Raw genomic sequence first — 21,656 nt, forward strand, 5'->3', positions numbered from 1 at the left:
GATTTTTTTTGTAAAGATATTACCATAACATGTGGAAATCGTATAACATTTTCATAAACAAAAGATGAAGAAAATGCTTGCACACAATTTATTTTCAACAATTTTATATAGATCTATTTTCACATTGCCCATTTCTTTCATTTGAAAATTTCCCCTTCTTAGCATCGTTTCTTCTCATTTTCACTCCTTCTATGTTTTATTTTCCGATTTAAATGCTCATCCATTAATTTGAACTGGACTAGTTGCTTCCCAGAAACTATTTCTCTTCATACCTTGAAATAATTCTGCGAAATACATTTGCACTTCAGGCCCTCAAAGTATACCAGAGAATGACAATGCTGCTGATGGGCATGTTGCTCATTGTTCAACAGTGTAACCTCTCTCAAACCTCTCACTTTGTTACTATTTTTAAGAAGTCCAAAGTAAAGACTAAAATGTCCTGATTTATTTTCACAAATTTGAACTAAAAACACAAATCTCTAAAGTTACTGAAACTGCTATCTTATTACAGATTATAAAATTAGTAAAATTGTGCAAACTCTACAATTTATTGCCTTTACTATCTGAAGGCAAGTAACTTGAACATTTTTGAACTTGACTCTCTATATTTCCACTAAACAATCCACCCCAAAGTATATAGTTCCTTCATTTTGGGATATAGCTAGCCCAAAATAACTCTGTGCTGGTATAAAAATGCTGAGTAATCTGATGAAGCATCTTCATTTCCCTTTCATTGTATCTGCTGATAGTCGTATTTGCATCATAATTCATAGCATGCTATGAGTTCACACAGGCATAGATGATTTTTGTTCAATAAAAATGGTGCAATAATTTCATATTATAAACACATCGTGGCAAGATAATTGTATGGTCATGAGGTGTTTTGTGCAGCTTGGGTTATTTACATCTGAACCAACTGATTTGAAAAGACCTTTGAAAATTCATATATTTTTCTATCATTTCAATTTTGCATTTTTGCAATACACTTGGGTTTACATCAGAGATTTTAGTCTCACCCAAACTGTAATACCGTCTTCATACAGATACAAAAATCAACTGGACCAAAATAGCCATGTGTCTAGTTCTAAAATATTGGAGGATATTTATGCATCACATGCAGTGCTTCATGGTGGGTGGAAGAGAGGGGTTGCAGCTTGGAGTGAAAGCGAATTTCCTGTTCGCACACTAGTATCAGTTTTTAGATGTTGCAAAAACAATTTGTACAAGAGCTTAAGTTTTACTGCCCTTTGTTCTGGAAGAATAATCCCTGAGTAGCACCACGTAAATGAAGAGCTACTTCCTTTCATCATGTTTCTTCAGATTTCCAACTGTACAAATCATGTGTCTTTGTATTAGTAAACTTAGGACCTTTGGCACATACATGCATGCTAATTTCTGTAGCACCTCTCATCTTTACTGAACAGTTTAACAAATTATAAAAACAAAAAGGTTTTTTTAAATGATTTTATGAATGTCAATCAAAAAGAAAGGATGTTCATGCTCTAAATTTAAGGATTTTTAATGCTCCCAATTTTTTGATACAAGTAGGTAATACTATTCCAGGTGCTAATCTTGTTTAAATACATCAAGGAGACAAATCAGGTCTAACTAGCTGCAGTGGCACAGAACTGAGTTACTACCAAATGCAAATTAGAGAAAGCGGGTGGATAACCTCAATGGTATAAAATAAAATGCAACAATTTCCCTTAACATTGACTTGTTGCTGTTGAGTGTTTCACATGGAGTTGTTTCACCTTTGATCATTTGTCTTTGGTCATTTGTAATACACTGTACATTTTCAAGCGTTATGTTCTTACAATACTTATAGCTTATGAAACAGCAAATATTCATAGAAATAGAAGTCATAGAAATTTACAGCACAGAAAGGGGCCATTAACCCCATTGTGTTTGTACCAGCTCAAACAGTCATCCCACCTATCCATCCACTTTCCAGCACTTGGTCCACATGCTTCTAGGTTACAACGTTTCAAGTACATTATCTGTATAGTCAATCTGTTTTTATCTTTGTAAATCACAGACACAAACATAGTAAGTTCACATATCTACATAACATCCCATTTTAAATATTTAAAAAGCTGTGCAAACTAATTTTATACCAGATAGTGTTATGATCTGGAGGGAGACCAGTAACTTTTAAAAATAAAAACAGAATTACCTGGAAAAACTCAGCAGGTCTGGCAGCATCGGCGGTGAAGAAAAGAGTTGACGTTTCGAGTCCTCGTGACCCTTCAACAGAACTGCCAGACCTGCTGAGTTTTTCCAGGTAATTCTGTTTATGTTTTGGATTTCCAGCGTCCACAGTTTTTTGTTTTTATAACTTTTAAAGATAAATTTGAACTCCCGGTTATTAAATGAAAGACTGTACATTTTAGACAAAAACCTTTGGTGCACAAAAGTTAAACAAAGCAAGCACTACTAACTTACCTAAAATAAAAACAGAAGCTGCTGGAAAAACTCAGCGGGGAGAATTTCCGGCTTGGCGAGCGGGGGCAGGGCCTGCTCGCCGAGGCGTAAAATGACGCAGGGTGACATTGGGCTTGCGTTCTGACGTCACCGCGGGTCATTTAGATTTTCGGTTCGGCAGACGTGCAGCCGAGTCAGCTGCGCACCCGCCGAACTGTCAAAGGCCTGTTAAGGCCATTGATGAACTAATTAAACCTATTGAGAAAGCTGCCCGTCCAACCTTAAGGTTGGCGAGGGAGGGGCAGGCGAAGAGCCCACACGGCCTTCATATTTCTCATGGAACCTCATCCATGGGCGGGATGAGGTTTCTTGAAGGGTTTATAAGTTAAATACATTTTTTCATTAAAGTTCACTGACATGTCCCAGCTCCTGTGACACTGTCACATGAGGGGACATGTCTTAAATTATTTTTTTCTTTATTAAAATTTTTAAAACTTAAAACTTATCGCTCTGAGGCAACTTTGTGCCTCAGGGAGAGAGATCTGCGCTCTTTCACAGGCATGCATGAAAGAGCGCACTCCTGACTCAGGGAACGCCCCCCAGCACCCGCACAGGGAGCGCTCAGCGCTTCCGAGCGTGCGTCACGCTGGGCGGGACTTAATTGACCCTCCCACGTAAAATGGCAGCACAGACCCAGTCGGGGGCGCTGATAAGGATCCGTGCTCTCCCAGGCCCACCACCGCACAAACCCCACCCCCGCCCCCTCCCCCTCCCCCTCCCCCCACCAACCGGGGGGAAAATTCTCTCCATCAGGTCTGGCAGCATCTGTGGAGAAAGAAACAGTTAACGAGCAGTCAGCGTGTGGGGGTGGGTCTGACACGCCGACGCGTAAAATGATATGCAATGATGCCGGGAGTGAGTCCCAATGTCGTTGCGCTGAGTTGCGATGTTTCATTTGGCAGGCGCCCGCCGATATGTAGATGGCCTATTAAGGCCATTAAGGAAGTGATTAAGGTCATTGTTAACGCTGCCCGTCCAACCTTAAGGTTGGCAGGCAGGCGAAAAGGCCAAGCGGCCTTCCCGTTTTCTTTTTTAGGAAACCTCATCCACGAGCAGGATGAGGTTTCCGAAAGCTTTTATGAATTAAATTTTTTAAATTTTCATAAATATAAAAACATATCCCATCTCATGTGGCACAGTCACATGAGGGGACATGTTTAAATAAATGTTTAAACCTTATATTTAATAATTTCAAAGGCCCTTCAATCTCCCTCAGGCAGCTCCATGAGCTCTGGCCCTGACTCTCCCTGCCCCCACCAACCCCACCCCCCCCCACCCCCCACAGGTAGGACTGAGCGCTACCACTTGCGTCTTACACTGGGCGGGCCTTAATTGGCCCACCCGTGTAAAATGGCAGTGCTGAGCCAATCCCGGGCATCAATCAGCTCCACATCTGCCCCCACCCTCTCCCGCCGGCCGCCTGAAAAATTCAGGCCAACATTTCAAGTCCCTATGACTCTTCTTCAGAGCTAAAGAGCAGTAGAAATGGGACGGATTTTATCCTGTTTAAGAGGGGGTGGAGCAAGATAGAAGGTCAGGGATAGGCGGGAGCTAAGGAGAGAGTGACAAAGATGTCAAGGACACGAGACAAAGGGAGTGCTAATAGTAATGGTAAAGACTAAAGAAGGTACTGATAGTGGCAAAAAGATAAGATAGCAGAATGTGTTAATAGAAACAAGGGTCAGTGCTGTGTGAAAGCACAACATAGATACAAATGACAGATGGCTCTGTGGGGCGCAGGGTTTGGGGGAAAAGGATTTTAAAAATGAATAAATAAATGAAAATAAATAAGTAAAAAATAACTTTAAAAAAAATACATTTCTCTTTAGCGCTGAAGTCTCATATGGACTCGAAAGGTTAACTCTGTTTCTGTCCACAGATGTTGCCAGACCTGCTGAGCTTTTCCAGCATTTTCTGTTTTTATTTCAGATTTCCAGCATCTTCAGTATTTTGCTTTCATCACTACTAAATTAACACTAGATTTCAGTCCTGTAAGCCCAAAAAGCTCAACAGAGCACTCCCCGTTCTACTTTTATTTCCATCAATAATTCCCTTGTACTTTACAGGACCTTTACGGTTCCTTCACTTCTCCTGGGACCCAACAGGTGTGCCACAGCTCTTAAGAATTCACTTTGATTCTCCTCAGTGTTCCTCCTGTTCTCCGAGGTACAAGATTTCTTGGGGTCCTTAGACCAGTACCTGTCTGGGCAATCTTCCAAATCTTGTTAAGCACCTCACCATTGAGGGCACTAGCCGAGCTCAGACATGCGCCTCACTACGTTCTTGCAGTGACTCCAATGTCAGGAAATACCTTTGGTTTCTGATAGCTCTCTGCTACTAGTCTACAGCCTCTGGCTCAAAGCTGCTTCAAGGAATTACCGCTTGTGTGAGAAATCACACTAGATAAACCCAAAACAAAAGGATACCTCCTTGCATACAGCATATGTGGGATGTCCCAGATAGAGATTTAAATTAATTGACTTTACCCTCTAAAATATCCCTTTGATTCTGGGACTCACATGAATAACTTATCACTCTAAAGGGGACAACTGCAATCTTACCAGACTCACTGGCTCCATTCCAAAGCTAAGGGAGGACCACTAGTTGTTTATTGTTTTCCCATTTCCAACTCTTGACCTTAATAAACAAACATAGGCCACTCTTTGAATTACAATCGCTTTGGATGTGTTTTCCAGCTCCTCAAACCAGGCCCTTCCATTATCTTACGTTTAAAAAATTCAGTCCCCAAACTAAAAGTTATAATCCTAAAATATATGAATCATGAAATTAGATATTTTCGATACAATAGTTATTTTTTGTACGTGTGTGTAGTATTTAGTTCATGGTGGAAAGGCGATCCACTGGTCAGAACATTACTTTCTGTCAAATTCTACAGCTGGCTCTGAATTTTTCCCAGTGTCGGGCGGGCTCAGCGGGAGCGGACAGTCACGGAGCTGCTGACCGCCACGCCAGCCATCGGCCCCGCGCCGCCATTTTACGCGGGCGGGCCGAGGAGAGCCCGCCCCACCGTAATATGCAGGCAACAGCGTGTTCACTACCTGTGCAAGGCAGGGGGAGGAGGGGGAGTCTTGGCCTTCTCGCCTGCCCGACAACCATCAGGTTGGACAAGGCAGCGTAAACTTGTTACTTCGTTAGTGGCCTTAACAGGCCTATCAATTATCGGCAGGCGCACAGACATGATCGCGTGTCACTGTACACAGACTGTAAAATCCTAGCCCTGAAAAATATCAAAGCTGTGCCCTGAAGGAATGTTTATTCCTGGAAATTTATCATAAAATTCTGCACATTAAAATAACAAAAAATAGTTCATTGGGTCTAAATGTCCATTTGCAAGCACACCTACAATTAACATGACTAATGGTACCTAGGCTTTCGCTGGATAAACTGGTGAAACTTCTACCCTATTCTTCTACCCAGTTAGAAATCCAGAGAATGAAAATAAATGAGTCCAGGTGACGAAAGAAATCCGAAATCCCCTTTGATATTCAGCTGTACTCAAAGTGGAAATTGTTCATTTGTGGTAGGTTTTAACAGAAAAGCATTAACTGCAGATGTACAGTGGAAGTGAAAAATGCGGTCTGTAAAAGGTTTCTCTTAAACACCATGGAAACCTTCTGCATCTTGTTTCTAAACGCATGGATTTTATGTGACAGCAACAATATAGAAAAGCTGTAGAGTTCATTTGGCTGATATCCTTCCCCAGACCAAAAAAGGTTATCCAGGTCATTGTTAATTGTTCCTTTAAACTACATGTAGATTATACATATTGTTTGTAAGAGGTGAAGAGCATAAATTACTGTCTGGTACAAGGGAGAGAAAAAAGAGAAAAGGTCACTTATAATAGTGAGTTTGATTTCCATTGCTTAATTTAATTTGCCAAAACTCATTTTACAAAGTAAAAAAAAAACTAGTTTTATTTTGAACAGTTCTGCAAAATATTAAAATATTGCTAGAAAAACACAAACATATTCTTACAAAGAAAAACAAAGTATATAAAATCAGTTACTCAAATTTCCTACCAGATATTGTATATCAAGAGGGAGCTGCCATTATAAAAATCTAAGTGTAACAATAGCAAAAATGTATCAAGATTTTAAATGTGCAAATATTAAATGAACCAGATAATTAATATGCAAAAGATACGAATGGGGAAAAGAAGTTCAGAATCAATCAAATACATCTGAGCTTTACCCAGATCGTAAACTAATTCTCATGCCATTTATGTCATAAATAATTATAGGAGAATTCAAAACAGTACAAATACTTATGACTCTTGAGTGAAATATTGTTATTACCACAACTGATGGTGTAACAGTTATTCATCATTTGTTATAGAGAATGATTTCACAGTGATAATTTCGGGATTCAAGTGAATGTCATTTGCACAATTAAAGTTTACATTGACTGGTCAGTTGATGAAAGATAGAAACACCATGCCTGCACAATACAAATAACTGAAATGTTTTTAACTTGGATATACAGTACCCCCACATATTTACAAATACATCTCATTATAACCATTTCCACAAATGCATTACTCTAGATTCACAAAATATCACAGAATGAATTTTTGTACAAAAGTTCATCTCAGAAGTTGCCAACTTTTACATTCACGTCAAGAGTAGTATTTATACTTTGCAAGTGTTCCATTATTTGATTCAAAAATATATTAGGAAAATGTTCAAATTACAGAAACTTGTCAAATGCAAATTTTAAAGCGAACAACACTTATGTCCGTGGTGAGTTCTGAAGTAGGAATAAACCAAACATTAAAAAGGTTCTAAATAACATAGGTGGTGTAAAGGTAGCAGGAGAGTTTCCCGGTCAGCCATACTGCAGAAGGCAACAGCAAACCACTGCCATACTTTGCCAAGTACAATCATGGACCAACTCAATGGAAGTTCATGGTTGCCAACGCTCTCTTAGAGCATTGCACTTGAAGGAGGAGGAGTTGTAAGGGAGTCAAAGATCCAGCTTCTAGGAAACAAGAACTGGGTAATCTCCCTCACCAAGGTCACACAGTTATGAATTCCTACTCAAGTATTTAGTTTCTTCTGTCAGTTTCTAAAAACTGATTTGGAGGGCCAAATGGGCTGTTCCTGGAAAATTTATGATTTTATACGTTCCAGTAGGCACTTGATATCTTGTTGCAGAAAGGCTGCTTAAAAGGAGCATTTGCAATGGAATGTTTTATAATGTCAAAACGGTGTTTATGGTTCATAAGCATATTTTAGGCTGGAGTCGCTGCTTTGTAGGCACAGCTCCTAACCAATGCTAGTACTGGATTAGTAGACTGCAAAAAGGGCAGACAGCAAGAAATGCTGTATCCCATTGGAATGACTACGGATTAGAAATCTTGTAATATTTGATATAGTAAACAGGTACGATACAAATAAATTAGTCATAGGGCAGGATTTTGCCCTTGGCGGGGGTGCTCGGTGGGGGCGGTCAGGAAGCTGACCACCGCCCGCGATCGGCTCCGCACTGCGATTTCATGCTGGCAGGCCTTGGAATGTGAGCGGCAGCACTCAGCGCTGCCTGTGTGGGTGGGGGGGAGGAGGGCGAGCGGGCCCAGCGCAATCATCGTGCATGCACGCGAAAGAGCGCTTCAATCTCCCTGAGGCATGGAGCTGCCTCAGGGAGATAAGCGCTATTTTAAAAAAAAATAAAGGAAATAAAATTGTCATAAAGCATGTCCCCTCATGTGACTCTGTCGCATGAACTGGGACATCTTTTTAATTCAAAAATAAAATTTTTATTTGATGTTTATTTGCTTTAGGAAACCTCATCCCGCCCGTGGATGAGGTTTCCTAAAAAATGTAAAGGCCGCTTGGCCTTTTCGCCTGCTTGCCAATTGTCGGGTTGGATGGGCGGTATAAATTTGAATTTAATTAAGCTTCTTAATGGGCTTAATAGGCCTTTTAATTGTCGGCGGGTGTGTACCCGGCCGAACAAAATATCGCAAGACTGCGCGATGTGTCGGGACGCTCGCCCGATGTCATCACGCGTCATTTTACGCTCGGACTTGTCAGGCACACGCCCGCATGCCGGGTGTAATATTCTGCCCATAATCTCTTGCTGTGGTGATATAACAAACTCAATCAAATGAAGCCTATTGAATAAAGTTTTATATATCCTTTCGTCAAGTAGGTTTCAGTAATGGGGCAGTTACGAACAATTAAGGTGGTGACACGTGTATTTACTTAACTGAAAAGTTACCATAGGGCTATCTTGTGTACCACAGGATATTCCCATAAGGGGGTCCACAGAACTTCAAATGACAATCCAGTTCAGATCCAGATCTGCTCACCTCTATAGCTAATCCAGGTTTGTACCAATTGATTTCCAAACAATGAAGCTCACAGTTCTAAACTCAGACAGACTCTAGAACTGAGTGTTTAGTGATGAAAAGTGATTTAATGAAAAGTAAAACAGATTAACACTGGACTTCAAACTCATGAGCCCATTGGACAGGCTGAAGAGCAGATCCTAAAGAAAACTGGTTCCAAGTCATTTTACCCAACTCTTACAAAGCTTCTGAGTAGCAGAAAAAAAAACCACACGGTGCACCACAAATCTCATTAAACCTATTTAAAATTGCTTGTTTGTTTAAGAACATTTGATTTTCTCTTTTATGTCCATAAACAAACTATATGTGCCAGTAATCCGAACAAAATCCAACCTTATGGTAAATCGTAAACAAGTATCATAAACTGCACTGACATGTACTCAAAAGTGTTAAAAAGTACAGTGCTCATGCTATTGCGCCACACTGCCGTGATCGTGTTAGGACTTCATATAATTTCTAAATGTGTATTTTGTGGCATTGTTAGGAACATTTCTGGCATTGCATTAATTTTGGGTGTTTTAAAGGATTAAATTAGAAATCATGTGAGCAGTCTTGGTAACCACAATGTGCTAACTTCATAAATTACAAGGTTTGCTTCAAATTTGATCAAGACTGCTTTTCAAAGTGTCATAAATGATAATATATTAGTTGTGAGAAGTCAATTTGCAGCAATTTCAGTATAATCATTAGCACTTCTTTGCTTGTTGGCGTACGCAGACTCTTTTTTTCTGCGTGATACATTAGAATATTCAAGCTTCCAGATGCAGATTCTATTTTACAGAATCATAAAAGCTTGTAGCTGAGGAGGCCATTTGGCCCATCAAGCCAGTGTCACTTCTCCAAAAGAGCTATGCATTCAGTTTCGCTGCTTTACCCCTTCTTTATATTCTTTCAAATGTTTTATTTTTCACATATTTATTTAATTTCTTTTTATAGCTGCTGTGGATTCTGTTTCTACCACTGTTTTCTACAGGTCTTTAAGACTTATATTTCCCATTGGAATATTATTGAACATTTTTATCAGATCTCTTCTTAAACTTCTTTGTCCTAATGAAAATATTTCTTCTCTTATCTTTAGTTTCATCTTCGTGCATGCTCTTCCACCTCTTCTCCATGACCTTGGTGTGCTTCCTGAAGAAAGAGATCCAAAATTAGACATAACATTCCAACTGCAGCCTAACTAATGCTTTGTCTAGGTTTAACATTAGTTTTTGTTTTGTTCAGTGCACCTATTAATAAAACCTATTATTTCATATGCTTTATAAAAATGTCCTATTTTTGAAGATTTGTGTATCTGAACGCCTTGATCGCCCTATTCCCCTTGGTTTTATCATTTCGTATAAATGTTCTCTAATTTTTCTCTCCCAAAATGCATCACCTCGCATTTCTCCATTTAAATTTCAATTGACATCTGCCCAATATATTAATTTGGCCATGTCTCCCTGAAGCTACTTGCAGTCCACTTCACTGTTAGCCATACATTCCATTTTGCGTCATCTGCAAATTTAGGTATTGCAGCCCCTATAACCCAAATTCAGATAACTCACTTATATTGGCATAGAATTACAATGGGGATGTGGTGTGGACAACAGCAAGGCAGTATTCATTGTTAATCCCTAGTTTTCCTGAGGGAATTAAGAGTGAACGATGTTTAGTGGAACTGGAGTCACCTGTAGGTCAGAAACTCAGCTATCACCCCCCGACTTCACCCAGCTTTCTCAGATGGATGCCTTCATGGCCTTCTCCATTTTGAGTAATATTTTAATTCTTTTTTTCAATTCTACTTCCTTATCTTTGCTTATCCTACCTAATAACTCCACCTCCACCACTTGTACCCTTTCATTCCCGTTACCACACTTTACTGTGAGCACTGAGACCAAATGGTCAGGAAATATCCACTTCCTCTTACCTAATCAGCTTCATATTTTTTTAAACTATTCTATTGCTTTGTGATAAATGCCTGTCAATCTTTCATCCGTCACCTCTTAGCTTCATAAATCTCTTTTTTATCCTTCATGCTGCATTTGAGTTTCTTTTGTATCATTAGGTCTACATTTGTTAGACGGCTCCTTTTTTTTTTTACAATAAGAATTGTTTCATTTATCCATTAATTTTAAAAAACTTCAATCTTTTGTTACACCACCTTTTGTTCTTTTGCAGACAATGTCAGTCAGTATTCCAATCATGCCACATTTGAGCGTTTCCCATTGTTTATGCATGCTTTTAGCTGTCAATTGTTTATTTCCGATTTATCTAGTCATTTTGGTTCGTTTGTTTTTTATCTAATTAAAATTGATTTTCTTGAGCCAAATGCTTTTATTTTAACTGCTCTCCTTTCAAATTTTTGCATGAAATTTAATTATTCTATAGCCATTGTTTCCTAAATATTAGCCTAGCCTGACCTGTCCAATTGATTTATTAGAACTAAATCCAGCACTGCCTCTTTCTCTGCTAAACTAAAAACACATCAATTTTGAAAGCAGTCCTGGACCCATTATGGGAACCCCTCCTCCTCTTTACTATCACTTTACCCTAATCTATTTGTGAACAATTAAAGCCCACCCACCTGCAAACTGCTCCCAACACCCCCCACCACCCCCAATACTGTGAATGCTCAGTCGGAGTATATTCAAATCCAAGATCGGCAAATCTTTGAGCGCTAAGGGAGTCAAGGGACAAGGGGAATAGCGTGGGAAAGCGGAGTTGCTGTAAAAGTTCAGCCATGATCAAACTGACTAGTGGAGCAGGCTCCAGGGGCTATACAGCTTACTCCTGTTCCTATTTCTTATATACTACACCCCCTCTTGCTTCCATTTATCTCTAATTTGTCTACATAGCTCTTTCTCCATTTTACTCCCTAACCAAAAAGATTCATTTTTGTATCAACCCTATTTTAGACTTCTGCAATGTAGTTTTGAACATTACCATCCCTCTACCTCTTTTCTCCCTACCTTCCCCTATTTTGTAACAGGGAGTGCTCATCCCTCAGTTCTGGCCTGACTTAAACTTTTGGCATGCAATAATATTATAACGCACAAAAATACGTACCAAGCTTATTTTCAGTACTTTAAGAAATTACAGGGTATAATTAAAGGGCAAAGATGCAAAGATCACTCAGTCAGGAACAACAGCGCAAATAGATCTTATGGGTCAATATGATTGCGATCACAGAGACATGGCTGTAGGGTGACCAAAGCTAGGAACTGAATATCTAAGGGTATTCAATATTTGGGAATGACAGGCAAAAAGGAAAAGGAGGTGGCGTGGCATTGTTAGTTAAGGATGAAATCAGTGCAATAGTGGGATAGGATATTGGCTCAGAAAACTGAAATGTAGAATCAATCTGGGTGGAGCTAAGAAGCAACAAGGGGTGGAAAACATTAGAGGGAGTTGTCTATAGGCCTCCAAACAGTAGTGGTAAGGTAGGGGACAGCATTCAACAGGAAATTAGAGATGCATGTAACAAGGCTGCTACAGTAATCATGGGTGACTTTAATCTACATATAGACTAGGCAAACCAAATCAGCAATAATACTGTGGCAGATGAATTCCTGGAGTGTGTACGAGGTAATTTTTTAGACCAGTACGTCAAGCAAACAAATAGGGAACAAGATTTGTCCTAGATTTGGTTTTGTTTAATGAGAAGGGAATAATTAATAATCGTGTTGTCCGGGATCCTTTTAGGGAACAGTGACCATAACATGATAAAATCCTTCCTTGGGTTGGAAAGTGAAGTAGTCCAATCGAAAACTAGGGTCCTAAATCCAAACAAAGGAAACTATGAAGTTATGAGGCATGAGTTGGCCAAGATAGATTGGGGAACTTCATTAAAAAGCATGACGGTGGATAGGCAGTGGCTAATATTTAAGGAACGAATGTATGCATGGCAACAGTTATATATTTCTTTCTGGCGCAAAAACACAACAGGAAAATGGCCCAACAATGCCTAACAAAAGAAATTAAGGACAATATTAGATCCAAAGAGAAGTCATATAAAGTTACTAGAAAAAGTAGCAAGCCTGAGGATTGGGAGCAGTTTTGATTTCAGCAAAGGAGGACCAAGAGATTGATTAAGAGGGGAAAAATGGAATAAGAGATTAAACTTGCAAGGAACAAAAAAGAGGAATGTAAAAGCTTCTTTAAGTATACAAGTCAAAAAAGATTAGTGAAGACAAATGTCTTACAGTCTGAAATAGGGGAATTTATAATAGAGAACAAGGATATGACGGAGCAGTTAAACAAATACTTTAGTTCTGTCTTCATGGAAGAAGACACAAATAACTTCCCAGAAATATTAGGGAACCAAAGATCTAGTGAGAAAGAGGAATTGAAGGAAATTAGTATGAGTAAAATAACAGTGCTGGAGAAATTAATGGGACTGAAAGCTGATAAATCCCCAGGGTCTGATCCCAGGGTACTAAAAGGAGGTGGCCATGGAAATAGTGGATGCATTGGTTGCCATCTCCCAAAATTCTGTAGATTCTGGAACAATCCCAGCAGATTGGAGGGTGGCAAATGTAACCCCATTTTAAGAAAGGAGGGAGGGAAAAATAGGGAATTACAGACCGGTTAGCCTAACATCAGTAGTTGGGAAAATGCTAGTGTCTATTATAAAGGATGTGATAACAGGACACTTGGAAAATATCAACGGGATTAGACAAAGTCAATGTGGATTTATGAAAGGGAAATCATGTTTAAGAAACCCACTGGAGTTTTTTGAGGACGTAACTAGCAGAATAGATGAGGGAGAACCAGTGGATGTGGCATATTTGGATTTTCAGAAAGCTTTTGATAAAGTCCCACATAAGAGGTTAGTGTGCAAAATTAAAGCACATGGGATTGTGGATTGAGAATTGGTTAGCAGACAGGAAACAGAGAGCTGGAATAAATGGGTCTTTTTCAGAGTGGCAGGCGGTGACTAGTGGGATACCACGAGGATTAGTGCTTGGGCCCCAGCTATTCACAATATATATCAATGATTTGGATGAGGGAACCAAATGCAATATTTCCAAGTTTGCTGACGACACAAAAATAGGTGGGAATGTGAAAGGTTGGGAGGATGTTAAGAGGCTTCAAGGTGATTTAGACAAGTTGAATGAGTGGGCAAATACATGGTAGATGCAGTAGAATGTGGATAAGTGTGAAGTTATCTACTTTGGTAGGAAAAATAGAAAGCAGAGTATTATTTAAATGGTGAAAGGTTGGGAAATGTTGATGTACAAAGAGTCTTGGGTGTCCTTGTACACCAATCACTGAAAACAAGCATGCAGGTGCAGCAAGCAGTTTAGAAGGGAAATGGTATGCTGGCCTTCACTGTGAGAAGACTTGAGTACAGGAGCAAGGATGTCTTACTGCAGCTGTACAGGGCCTTGGTGAGACCACACCTGGAGTATTTGTCTCCTTACCTAAGAAAGGATATACTTGCCATAGAGGGAGTGCAGCGAAGGTATAAGGAGAGATTGGGTCGACTAGGCCTGTATTCACTGGAATTTAGAAGAATGAGAGGGGATCTCATTGAAATAAATAAAACTCTGACAGGGCTGGACAGACTTGATGCCCAGATGATGTTTTCTCTGACTGTGGAGTCTAGAATAAGGGGTCACAATATCAGGATGTGGGGTAGGCCATTTAGGACTGAGATGAGGAGAAACTTCTTTACTCAGAGGGTGGTGAACCTGTGGTATTCTCTAGCACAGAGGCTGTGGAGGCCAAGTTACTGAATATACTTAAGAAGGAAATAGATAGATTTCTACACTCTAAAGGCATCAAGGGGTATGGGGAGAGAGCATGGGTACGGCGTTGAGATAGAGGATCAGCCATGATCATACTGAATGGCGGAGCAGGCTCGAAGGGGTGAATGGCCTACTTCTGCTTCTATATTTCTATCACCACTCCTAGTTCCTGGTTCTTACACCCAGGGAAGTGAGTACTCAGCTGGGGTTGGAGACAAGGGGCAGCAAAATCGACTTGTCTATTATTTCCTCAATGGGAAACAAATGGTTTCAAATGTGGTCAGTTTCTTAAGCAATGCAGTTTCTGATGAAAGCTTTGAGAGTTAGCATTAAGAGTTGGTAAAGCGTCTGCAAGCTACCCTGTGAAAAGCTGTTGTGTAGACCAATAGTAGTGCACAAAATACGCTAGCTTATTTCCCCATGAGACTCAGGAATCAATTACATTACATTGAAGGCATATTGACCTAGAAGCAGCAGGTCCATACACCAACATCAACACATGGGCCAGAACTTTTCAGTTGGCAGGTGGGCTCAGCTGGAGTGGGCGGGGGTGATTGGGAACCCAGCGTCCGCCCATGATTGGGTGCACACCACGATTTCACGCGGGCAGGCCAATTAAGCCCCGCCCAGCGTAATTCACGGCACCCGAGATTAGCAGGAAGGGGGGGGGGCGGAGGCAACGGGAGGCCACTATCCACCGGCTCCAATGGCGACCCGGCGGCCTATTCAAAAACAGCGCAGGCAGCACCCCCCCACCCCCCACCCGCCCCCTAAAGCTGCCACTGGTTTCGATTAATAACTATATGATGGAGAATATCTGCGGAGAGCAGGCCAGGCGGGAGGGCAAGTCAGCGGGGCAGTCAGCCCCGAGGTTCTCCAGAGTACCTCGCTGCCCTCCCCTCCCCGCTCCCCATCACCCCACCACCGCCGCGCCCCCCCGCACACACACACACACCCCACCCCCCCCACCCCGCCCCCACCCCTCCCCACCCTCCACCCCAGAATTTTGTTTTTTTTTATTCATTCGTTCACAGGATGTGGGCTTCGCTGGCTGGGCCAGCATTTATTGCCCATCCCTGATGAATGCCCGTGAGAAGGTGGTGGTGAGCTATCTTCTGGAACCGCTGCAGTCCACATGGTGACATGGTACAGGTACACCCACAGCGCCGTTAGGGGGTGAATTCCAGGATTTGGACCCAGTGACAATGGAGGAACGGCGATATATTTCCAAGTCAGGATGCTGAGTGACTTGGAGGGGAACTTCTGGGTGGCGGTGTTCCCATCTATCTGCTGCCCTTGTCCTTCTAGGTGGTAGTGGTCGTGGGAGTTCTGTGGGACTGTGAGTGGCAAATGTGATGGAGGCAGCATCTGGGCAAGGAGTCAGCCCTGGCTGCTTGGAGTGAGTGCATTGCAGCTCCAGGGTCACGAATCGGATGACCCCCTGCAAGGTTTTCCTCAGCTGGGGTTGGCCAGTCTGCAATGGTAATGCAGGTATGGGGCGGACTAATCAATGCTCCTCTCTCCTTCCAGGAGAAGACAGCACACAATAATGCTGGCAGGCCCACATACTCATGTTCACCAGATACGAGCAGGAGGCACTGGAGCTGGAGAGGCACCATGTGCCCAGGTCAACCGGCCGCGATGAGGTTGGGATGCCGTGGGGGGGTAAGAGTACCGTGCACTGAGGTCACAATTTCTATCATTGCAACTATTCCAATGTTGACTGTATATTGAATTCAGGCTCCAACATGGAATCACCATTGATTATGGAAGGAGGAGCACACCCTGATCCGGGGGCCAGACACGCACATTAACAGTGTAACGACTTCAACTCATCAAATGTCCCTGTTCTTCCTTTCAACCTCACCAGAGCAGCCCGGACTCAGGAGGCAGAGGGACCGCCGCTGATCCCTGAGGGCCCAGAAGATATAAACGCACCAGTGTCACACTCTCTCAGCCAGGCAGGCACCAGCGCAAATACCAGCACCTCGGTGGGAATAAGATCATCGGCTAGTATCTCGGTGCACAGTGGTGAGGGCACTTCACACTCGCTTAAGGTGCAGGCGGAGACAGAGAGTGCCCAGAGCACTGGCAGTCAGAGGACTGCTGGGGACCAGGAACATGCTCATTTAGTGGCTGATGATGAGCCTCTGGAGTCGTCTCTGAGGCAGCAGATGCTGGAAGTTCAGCAGGGTGTGTGGGAGGATCTGGCGGAGATACATGAGGGTCTCCGTGCCATGGTCTCCATGATGGAGGAGTCAATGCGGAGCATGAGCAATACAATGACCCTCATGGCCGAGCGCAATGCCTCCTCCATGGAGACAGCGGCGACTCTCGTGGAGAGGCTCCTCCAGGAGCTGAATCAGGAGTTCCTGGGCATGCGCTCGGACCTGCAAGCCCTCACATCGGCACTGACCTCAGGTGGCCAGTGTCAGTGCAGGAGATGGATTGGGCACCCAGTATCCCAATTAGGTGCCCATTCATCAATAGTGAGCAGGGAGGTCCAAAGTGACTTCACGTTGGTGCACGAGCTGCTTGTTGTCTCTGTGGGCTCCTCTCAGGGCGCTGCGGATGAGGGCAGCAGCTCCTTCGCCCCTCTGCCAGTGACTGTGGTATCTGTTGAGGCTGCGGCGACTGGGGAGATGCCAGATGTGCCACTGGCCTCTTCCTCCCAGGTGGGACCAGCACAGGCTCCACGGGCCAGAGGATGCCCGCCAAGGTCATCAAGGCCAACAGGAGAGCAGAGTGAGCAGGCTGTGTCCAATGCCTGTGCCAGCGAGGGGGGAGCACCTAGATGTAGCACCCACAAGCGTAAACATAAAGTACCTTAGGCACAACACGGGTTTATCACTAGTGATTTTCTGTTGCTCCATTTTTAAGTTACTGTTAAGTTGGTGTGATGTTCAACACCATTTCATTAAGTTTAATTTCTGTATGCCAACTGCAAATCATTAAATGTGTTCGTTCTCAGCAAGCCTCTGGGTGCTTCATTAGTTCTGCAGGTGAAGGGTAACCCATGATGTTATGAGTGCCTTGTTTGTCGTTGAGCTTTATCGAAATGGCACATAGTACATGCTGTTCAACAAGCAAATGTTGTTCTCAGGTATCGAGTATGGAGCCTGCAGCCCTGGCATGTGTTGGTGGTTCATCTTTGGTAGGCTCATTGGAACAAAGCCCCCGCACCGGGTGCCCCTGTCTCCCTGGAGGTTTCCCATGTTAGCGTCTATCCCCTCAGCATTCTCCTGACTGTGCTCATCCACGGACTCACTACTGAACTCATCGTCTGCAGCCAGAGCATTGGTGTCTACATTTTCTTCCTCCACTGTGTCCCCCCTTTCCAGCACCAAATTGTTGAGACAACAGCATCAGTCACACATAATCTGGGGGGTTTTGGAGTGCGATCCCTGAACGGTCCAGGCATCGGAAGCGCATCTTGAGAAGGCCGATGGTTCTCTCTACCACAGCCCTTGTGGAGCCGTGGCTCCTATTGTACCGCTGCTCAGCTTCTGTTCTTCAATGGCAGAGAGGCATCATGAGTCGCATTTTGAGGGGATAGCCCTTGTTACCCAGCAGCCATCCATCCAGTCAGGCTGGAGCACTGAAGAGCCCCGGCACCTGCGAGTGTCTCAGGATGTAGGTATTGTGGGAGCTGCCTGAGTACCTTGCACAGACATGTAGAATCTGCATCCTGTGATCACACACTATCTGCACGTTCATGGAGTGGAAGCCCTTCCTGTTGACGAAGGCACCGGGCTCACCTGCTGGCGCCTTGATGGCCACATGTGTACAGTCTATAGCACCCTGGACATGGGGGAAGCCAGCAATGGCCGCAAAGCCTCTGACTTGCTCTGTCTGGCTGGCCTGGTCAGTGCGGTAGTGAATGAAAGTCAATGCCCGTCTGAACAGAGCGTCTGTCACCAGCTTGACACAACTGTGGACAGCTGAATGGGAGACTCCACAAAGATCACCCACCAACCCCTGGAAAGTGCCAGAGGCATAGAAATTGAGGGCAACCATAATCATCAGCACCACTGGCACGGGGTATCCACCCGCACAGCTGGAGCTGATCTCGGGGACGATCATCGGACAGATGGAGGTCACGATCTCCCTTGAGAGACAAAGCCTCCTTTGGCACTGCACCTCAGACATATTGAGGTAGCTGTATCGCTGTCCGTAAACCCTGGCAGCAGGATGGTGGCGTCTTCTGCGGCCCCTTCGACCTTGGACTTCCTGTTGGCCCTGCTCCTGTCCTCCCACAGGTGGCTCCCGTGGAGGCTGAATATGGACTCCTGGCCTCCTCCCCTCCTCCCTTCTGGCCCTCCCTTCCTCATCAGAGGAGGTGCCTCCAGCGGAGACCGCAATCCCCACTACCAGGGTAAGGGAAGGCTGCCTGAAAGCTTGAAGGCTGCAAGTGGTGTGATTCCCCCAGAGTCCTGAACTGAAGCCTGTTAGTTCTGTCAAAGCGGCCCTGAAGTGAAATGAAGTTGTCCTGTTCGCACAGGCAAGTAGCAGTAAGTAATAGACTAAAGTTCTAACAGCTCGCATGAGTGAGCCCACTCACCCCTCTTACCCGGCCCGTGGAGGAGGTTTTTAAGAAAGTGGCCTACCCGTTGTGCCAGTGCGATGCACTGAAAATCGGCCGGGCTGTGAAACATGTCTTCAATTGCTGCCTCCAGGGCCTTAACTGGCCCGTGAATTAATGGCGCACCCGCCTTCCGAAATATCGCGATGGCGCGCGGTGACATTGGGATGCACTCCCATCCTCATCGCCCGTCATTTTATGCGTACGCGGGTCAGGCCCATCCCCCACACGCCAACTGTGAAATTCTGCCCATGGAAATAAAGGTCAATTGACACCAGATACATTCATTTCAGGCTGACCTAAAATACATTGAATAAAAGCTTTCAATACAAACCGTAGAAACAGTATAATTATGGTGTCAGCCATCAGTACAAAATGAAAATATCTGTCTATACGTGGGGATTTGCTCCGTTCCAGACGCCAACGAAAGCTGTTGAAAAAGGTACAGGAATTACTATGGAAACGATAATAATCACAACTACTCAATAATTCTCTTCAACCATCAAAATGCATTTCAAATTCTACATGAGTTAAGGACATTGCTGCATATCTTTCTTCCTTTGTTTCTGTGTTCAACCCCCTGTTTCACTCCTACACAATTTGTGTCTAAAGCCTGTGGCTATTGAAAACATTCTCGGAGATTGCCTATGGTCGAGCTACAGAAACTGAATATGTTGTGCAAAAGGAAATTGGAATATATTTCCAATTTTTCTTAAAATATATCTAAATTACAAGCAAAATGTTTTAACAATATACTCAACAAAAAAACCACTTATTCAAGATACTACTTCAGGACAATAGAAAGGTCCAAAACTAGTACATTAGGTACTTCAATCCACTTCTGTGTGTTATTTTTTTTTTTTGTTACTGGTTGTTTTGCCAACTTGGCATATAATACTTAGATAATATTTACAATAAAACTGTCATTTTCCAATTAACATGACTTGGTTAATCATCACTTTAAGTGTATCAAATTGAGTTGACTTTGTAAATGAATTTTAGTACAGAATGTTTTAACCATCTATATAATTAAAAGTTTTTCCCCCAGTGCCACCTATATATTCAGTGCCAGCAAGACAAGCTGTGCCACATCTGGATTATTATAAAATGTCCCATCATGCGACACACCATGAACAATTACAATATTTGCAGATAATCAAAAGATGTCACAGACAAGAGAACAAAATAACACAGAGGTGTTGAAGTTGGTGATATTATCTAAACGAGTGTGCTAATTAAGAATGGATGGTAGGGCACTCAAGGTATAGCTCTAGTGGGGGTGGGGGGCATAAAAGATTTAAAAATAATGGAAATAGGTGGGAAAAGAAAAATCTATATAAATTACTGGAAAAAACAAAAGGAAGGGGGAAGAAACAGAAAGGGGGTGGGGATGGAGGAGGGAGCTCAAGATCTAAAATTGTTGAATTCAATATTCAGTCTGGAAGGCTGTAAAGTGCCTAGTCGGAAGATGAGGTGCTGTTCCTCCAGTTTGCGTTGGGCTTCACTGGAGGGTTGAAGGGTCATGAGGACTCGAAACGTCAACTCTTTTCTTCTCTGCCGATGCTGCCAGACCTGCTGAGTTTTTCCAGGTAATTCTGTTTTTGTTTTGGATTTCCAGCATCTGCAGTTTTTTGTTCTTTAGCACCATGAATAATGCCAGAGGAGATATACTAATAGTTAGAAACAGTAAAATGAAGGTCATAAAATGGTTCTTCAAGCACGTTTTCTGGATGGAAGATGGGGACAAAATGACCAGCTTCGCAGAACTATGTCCTGTGCCTCAAGGATGCCTGAGAAACTTTCCAAAACTGTGTTGGCCTCAGACATTTTTCAATCATCCTAAATGACCGTCACAATTGTGCAGTAAAGGGGTCATGATTCTGTTAATTAGACAGTGATGTTCTGGTGATGTAAGAATGACATCATGGTCAGATGACCAAGAGACTCCAAGGGAACAAGACACAGAACAATCTGTTTCCACAGAATAATGTATTTACCATGAGTTCTTGGACGTAAATAGTTCCAAATAAATAGTTCTGAGAAAAACAAAAAACGGATTATCTCCAAGTCACATTGAGTTAAGTGAAACCTCGTCGACTCAGAAGACAATACAAGTAAAGGGCAATAAGCCAAACCATGGTGGCAGCACTGGAGTGTGCAATTTAAGAAAACTGAGATTGGTAACCCATGGGTGAAGACCTAAGAACATCTGACTTTGCAAAGAAGAAGAACCAAAATAAGATGTACCCTGGGGGCAGTGAACGAACCACTCACGACATCAGCAGCCATTGAACAGCCACTATCCCTTCAACAGCCCTTCAAACCACAGAACCATAGAAAGGTTACAGTGTAAAAAGAGGCCATTCAGCCCATCATGTCTGCGCCAGCCAAAAAGAGAAAAAACAAACTAGCCCCTCATTTTCATCTCACTTTCCAGTACCTGGTCTTGTGGCCTTGCAGGTTTCAGCACTTTAGATGCAGATCCAGG

The 21,656-nt window shown here is 42.9% G+C and overlaps 1 protein-coding gene across 4 annotated transcripts in view; it reads right to left on the reverse strand.

Moving 5' to 3' along the window:
• Positions 1-8,294: 8,294 nt before the first annotated feature.
• Positions 8,295-21,656, reverse strand: part of agbl5 (AGBL carboxypeptidase 5) — a 138,944-nt gene continuing 125,582 nt past the window's right edge. For 2 of the 4 annotated variants that reach the window (XM_041187591.1, XM_041187593.1), the window contains 2 exons: positions 19,503-19,598; positions 8,297-9,985 (listed from right to left, as the gene is read on the reverse strand). In XM_041187591.1, coding sequence (XP_041043525.1) covers positions 19,527-19,598 — 72 coding nt within the window. In that variant the 3' untranslated portion in view covers positions 8,297-9,985; positions 19,503-19,526. Of the gene's footprint in view, positions 9,986-19,502; positions 19,599-21,656 lie in introns of all 4 variants that reach the window. The other 2 variants (XM_041187595.1, XM_041187594.1) reach the window with 2 other exon arrangements.

This window comes from Carcharodon carcharias, chromosome 5 (genome assembly GCF_017639515.1).
Source record: "Carcharodon carcharias isolate sCarCar2 chromosome 5, sCarCar2.pri, whole genome shotgun sequence".
Lineage (NCBI taxonomy): Eukaryota > Metazoa > Chordata > Chondrichthyes > Lamniformes > Lamnidae > Carcharodon > Carcharodon carcharias.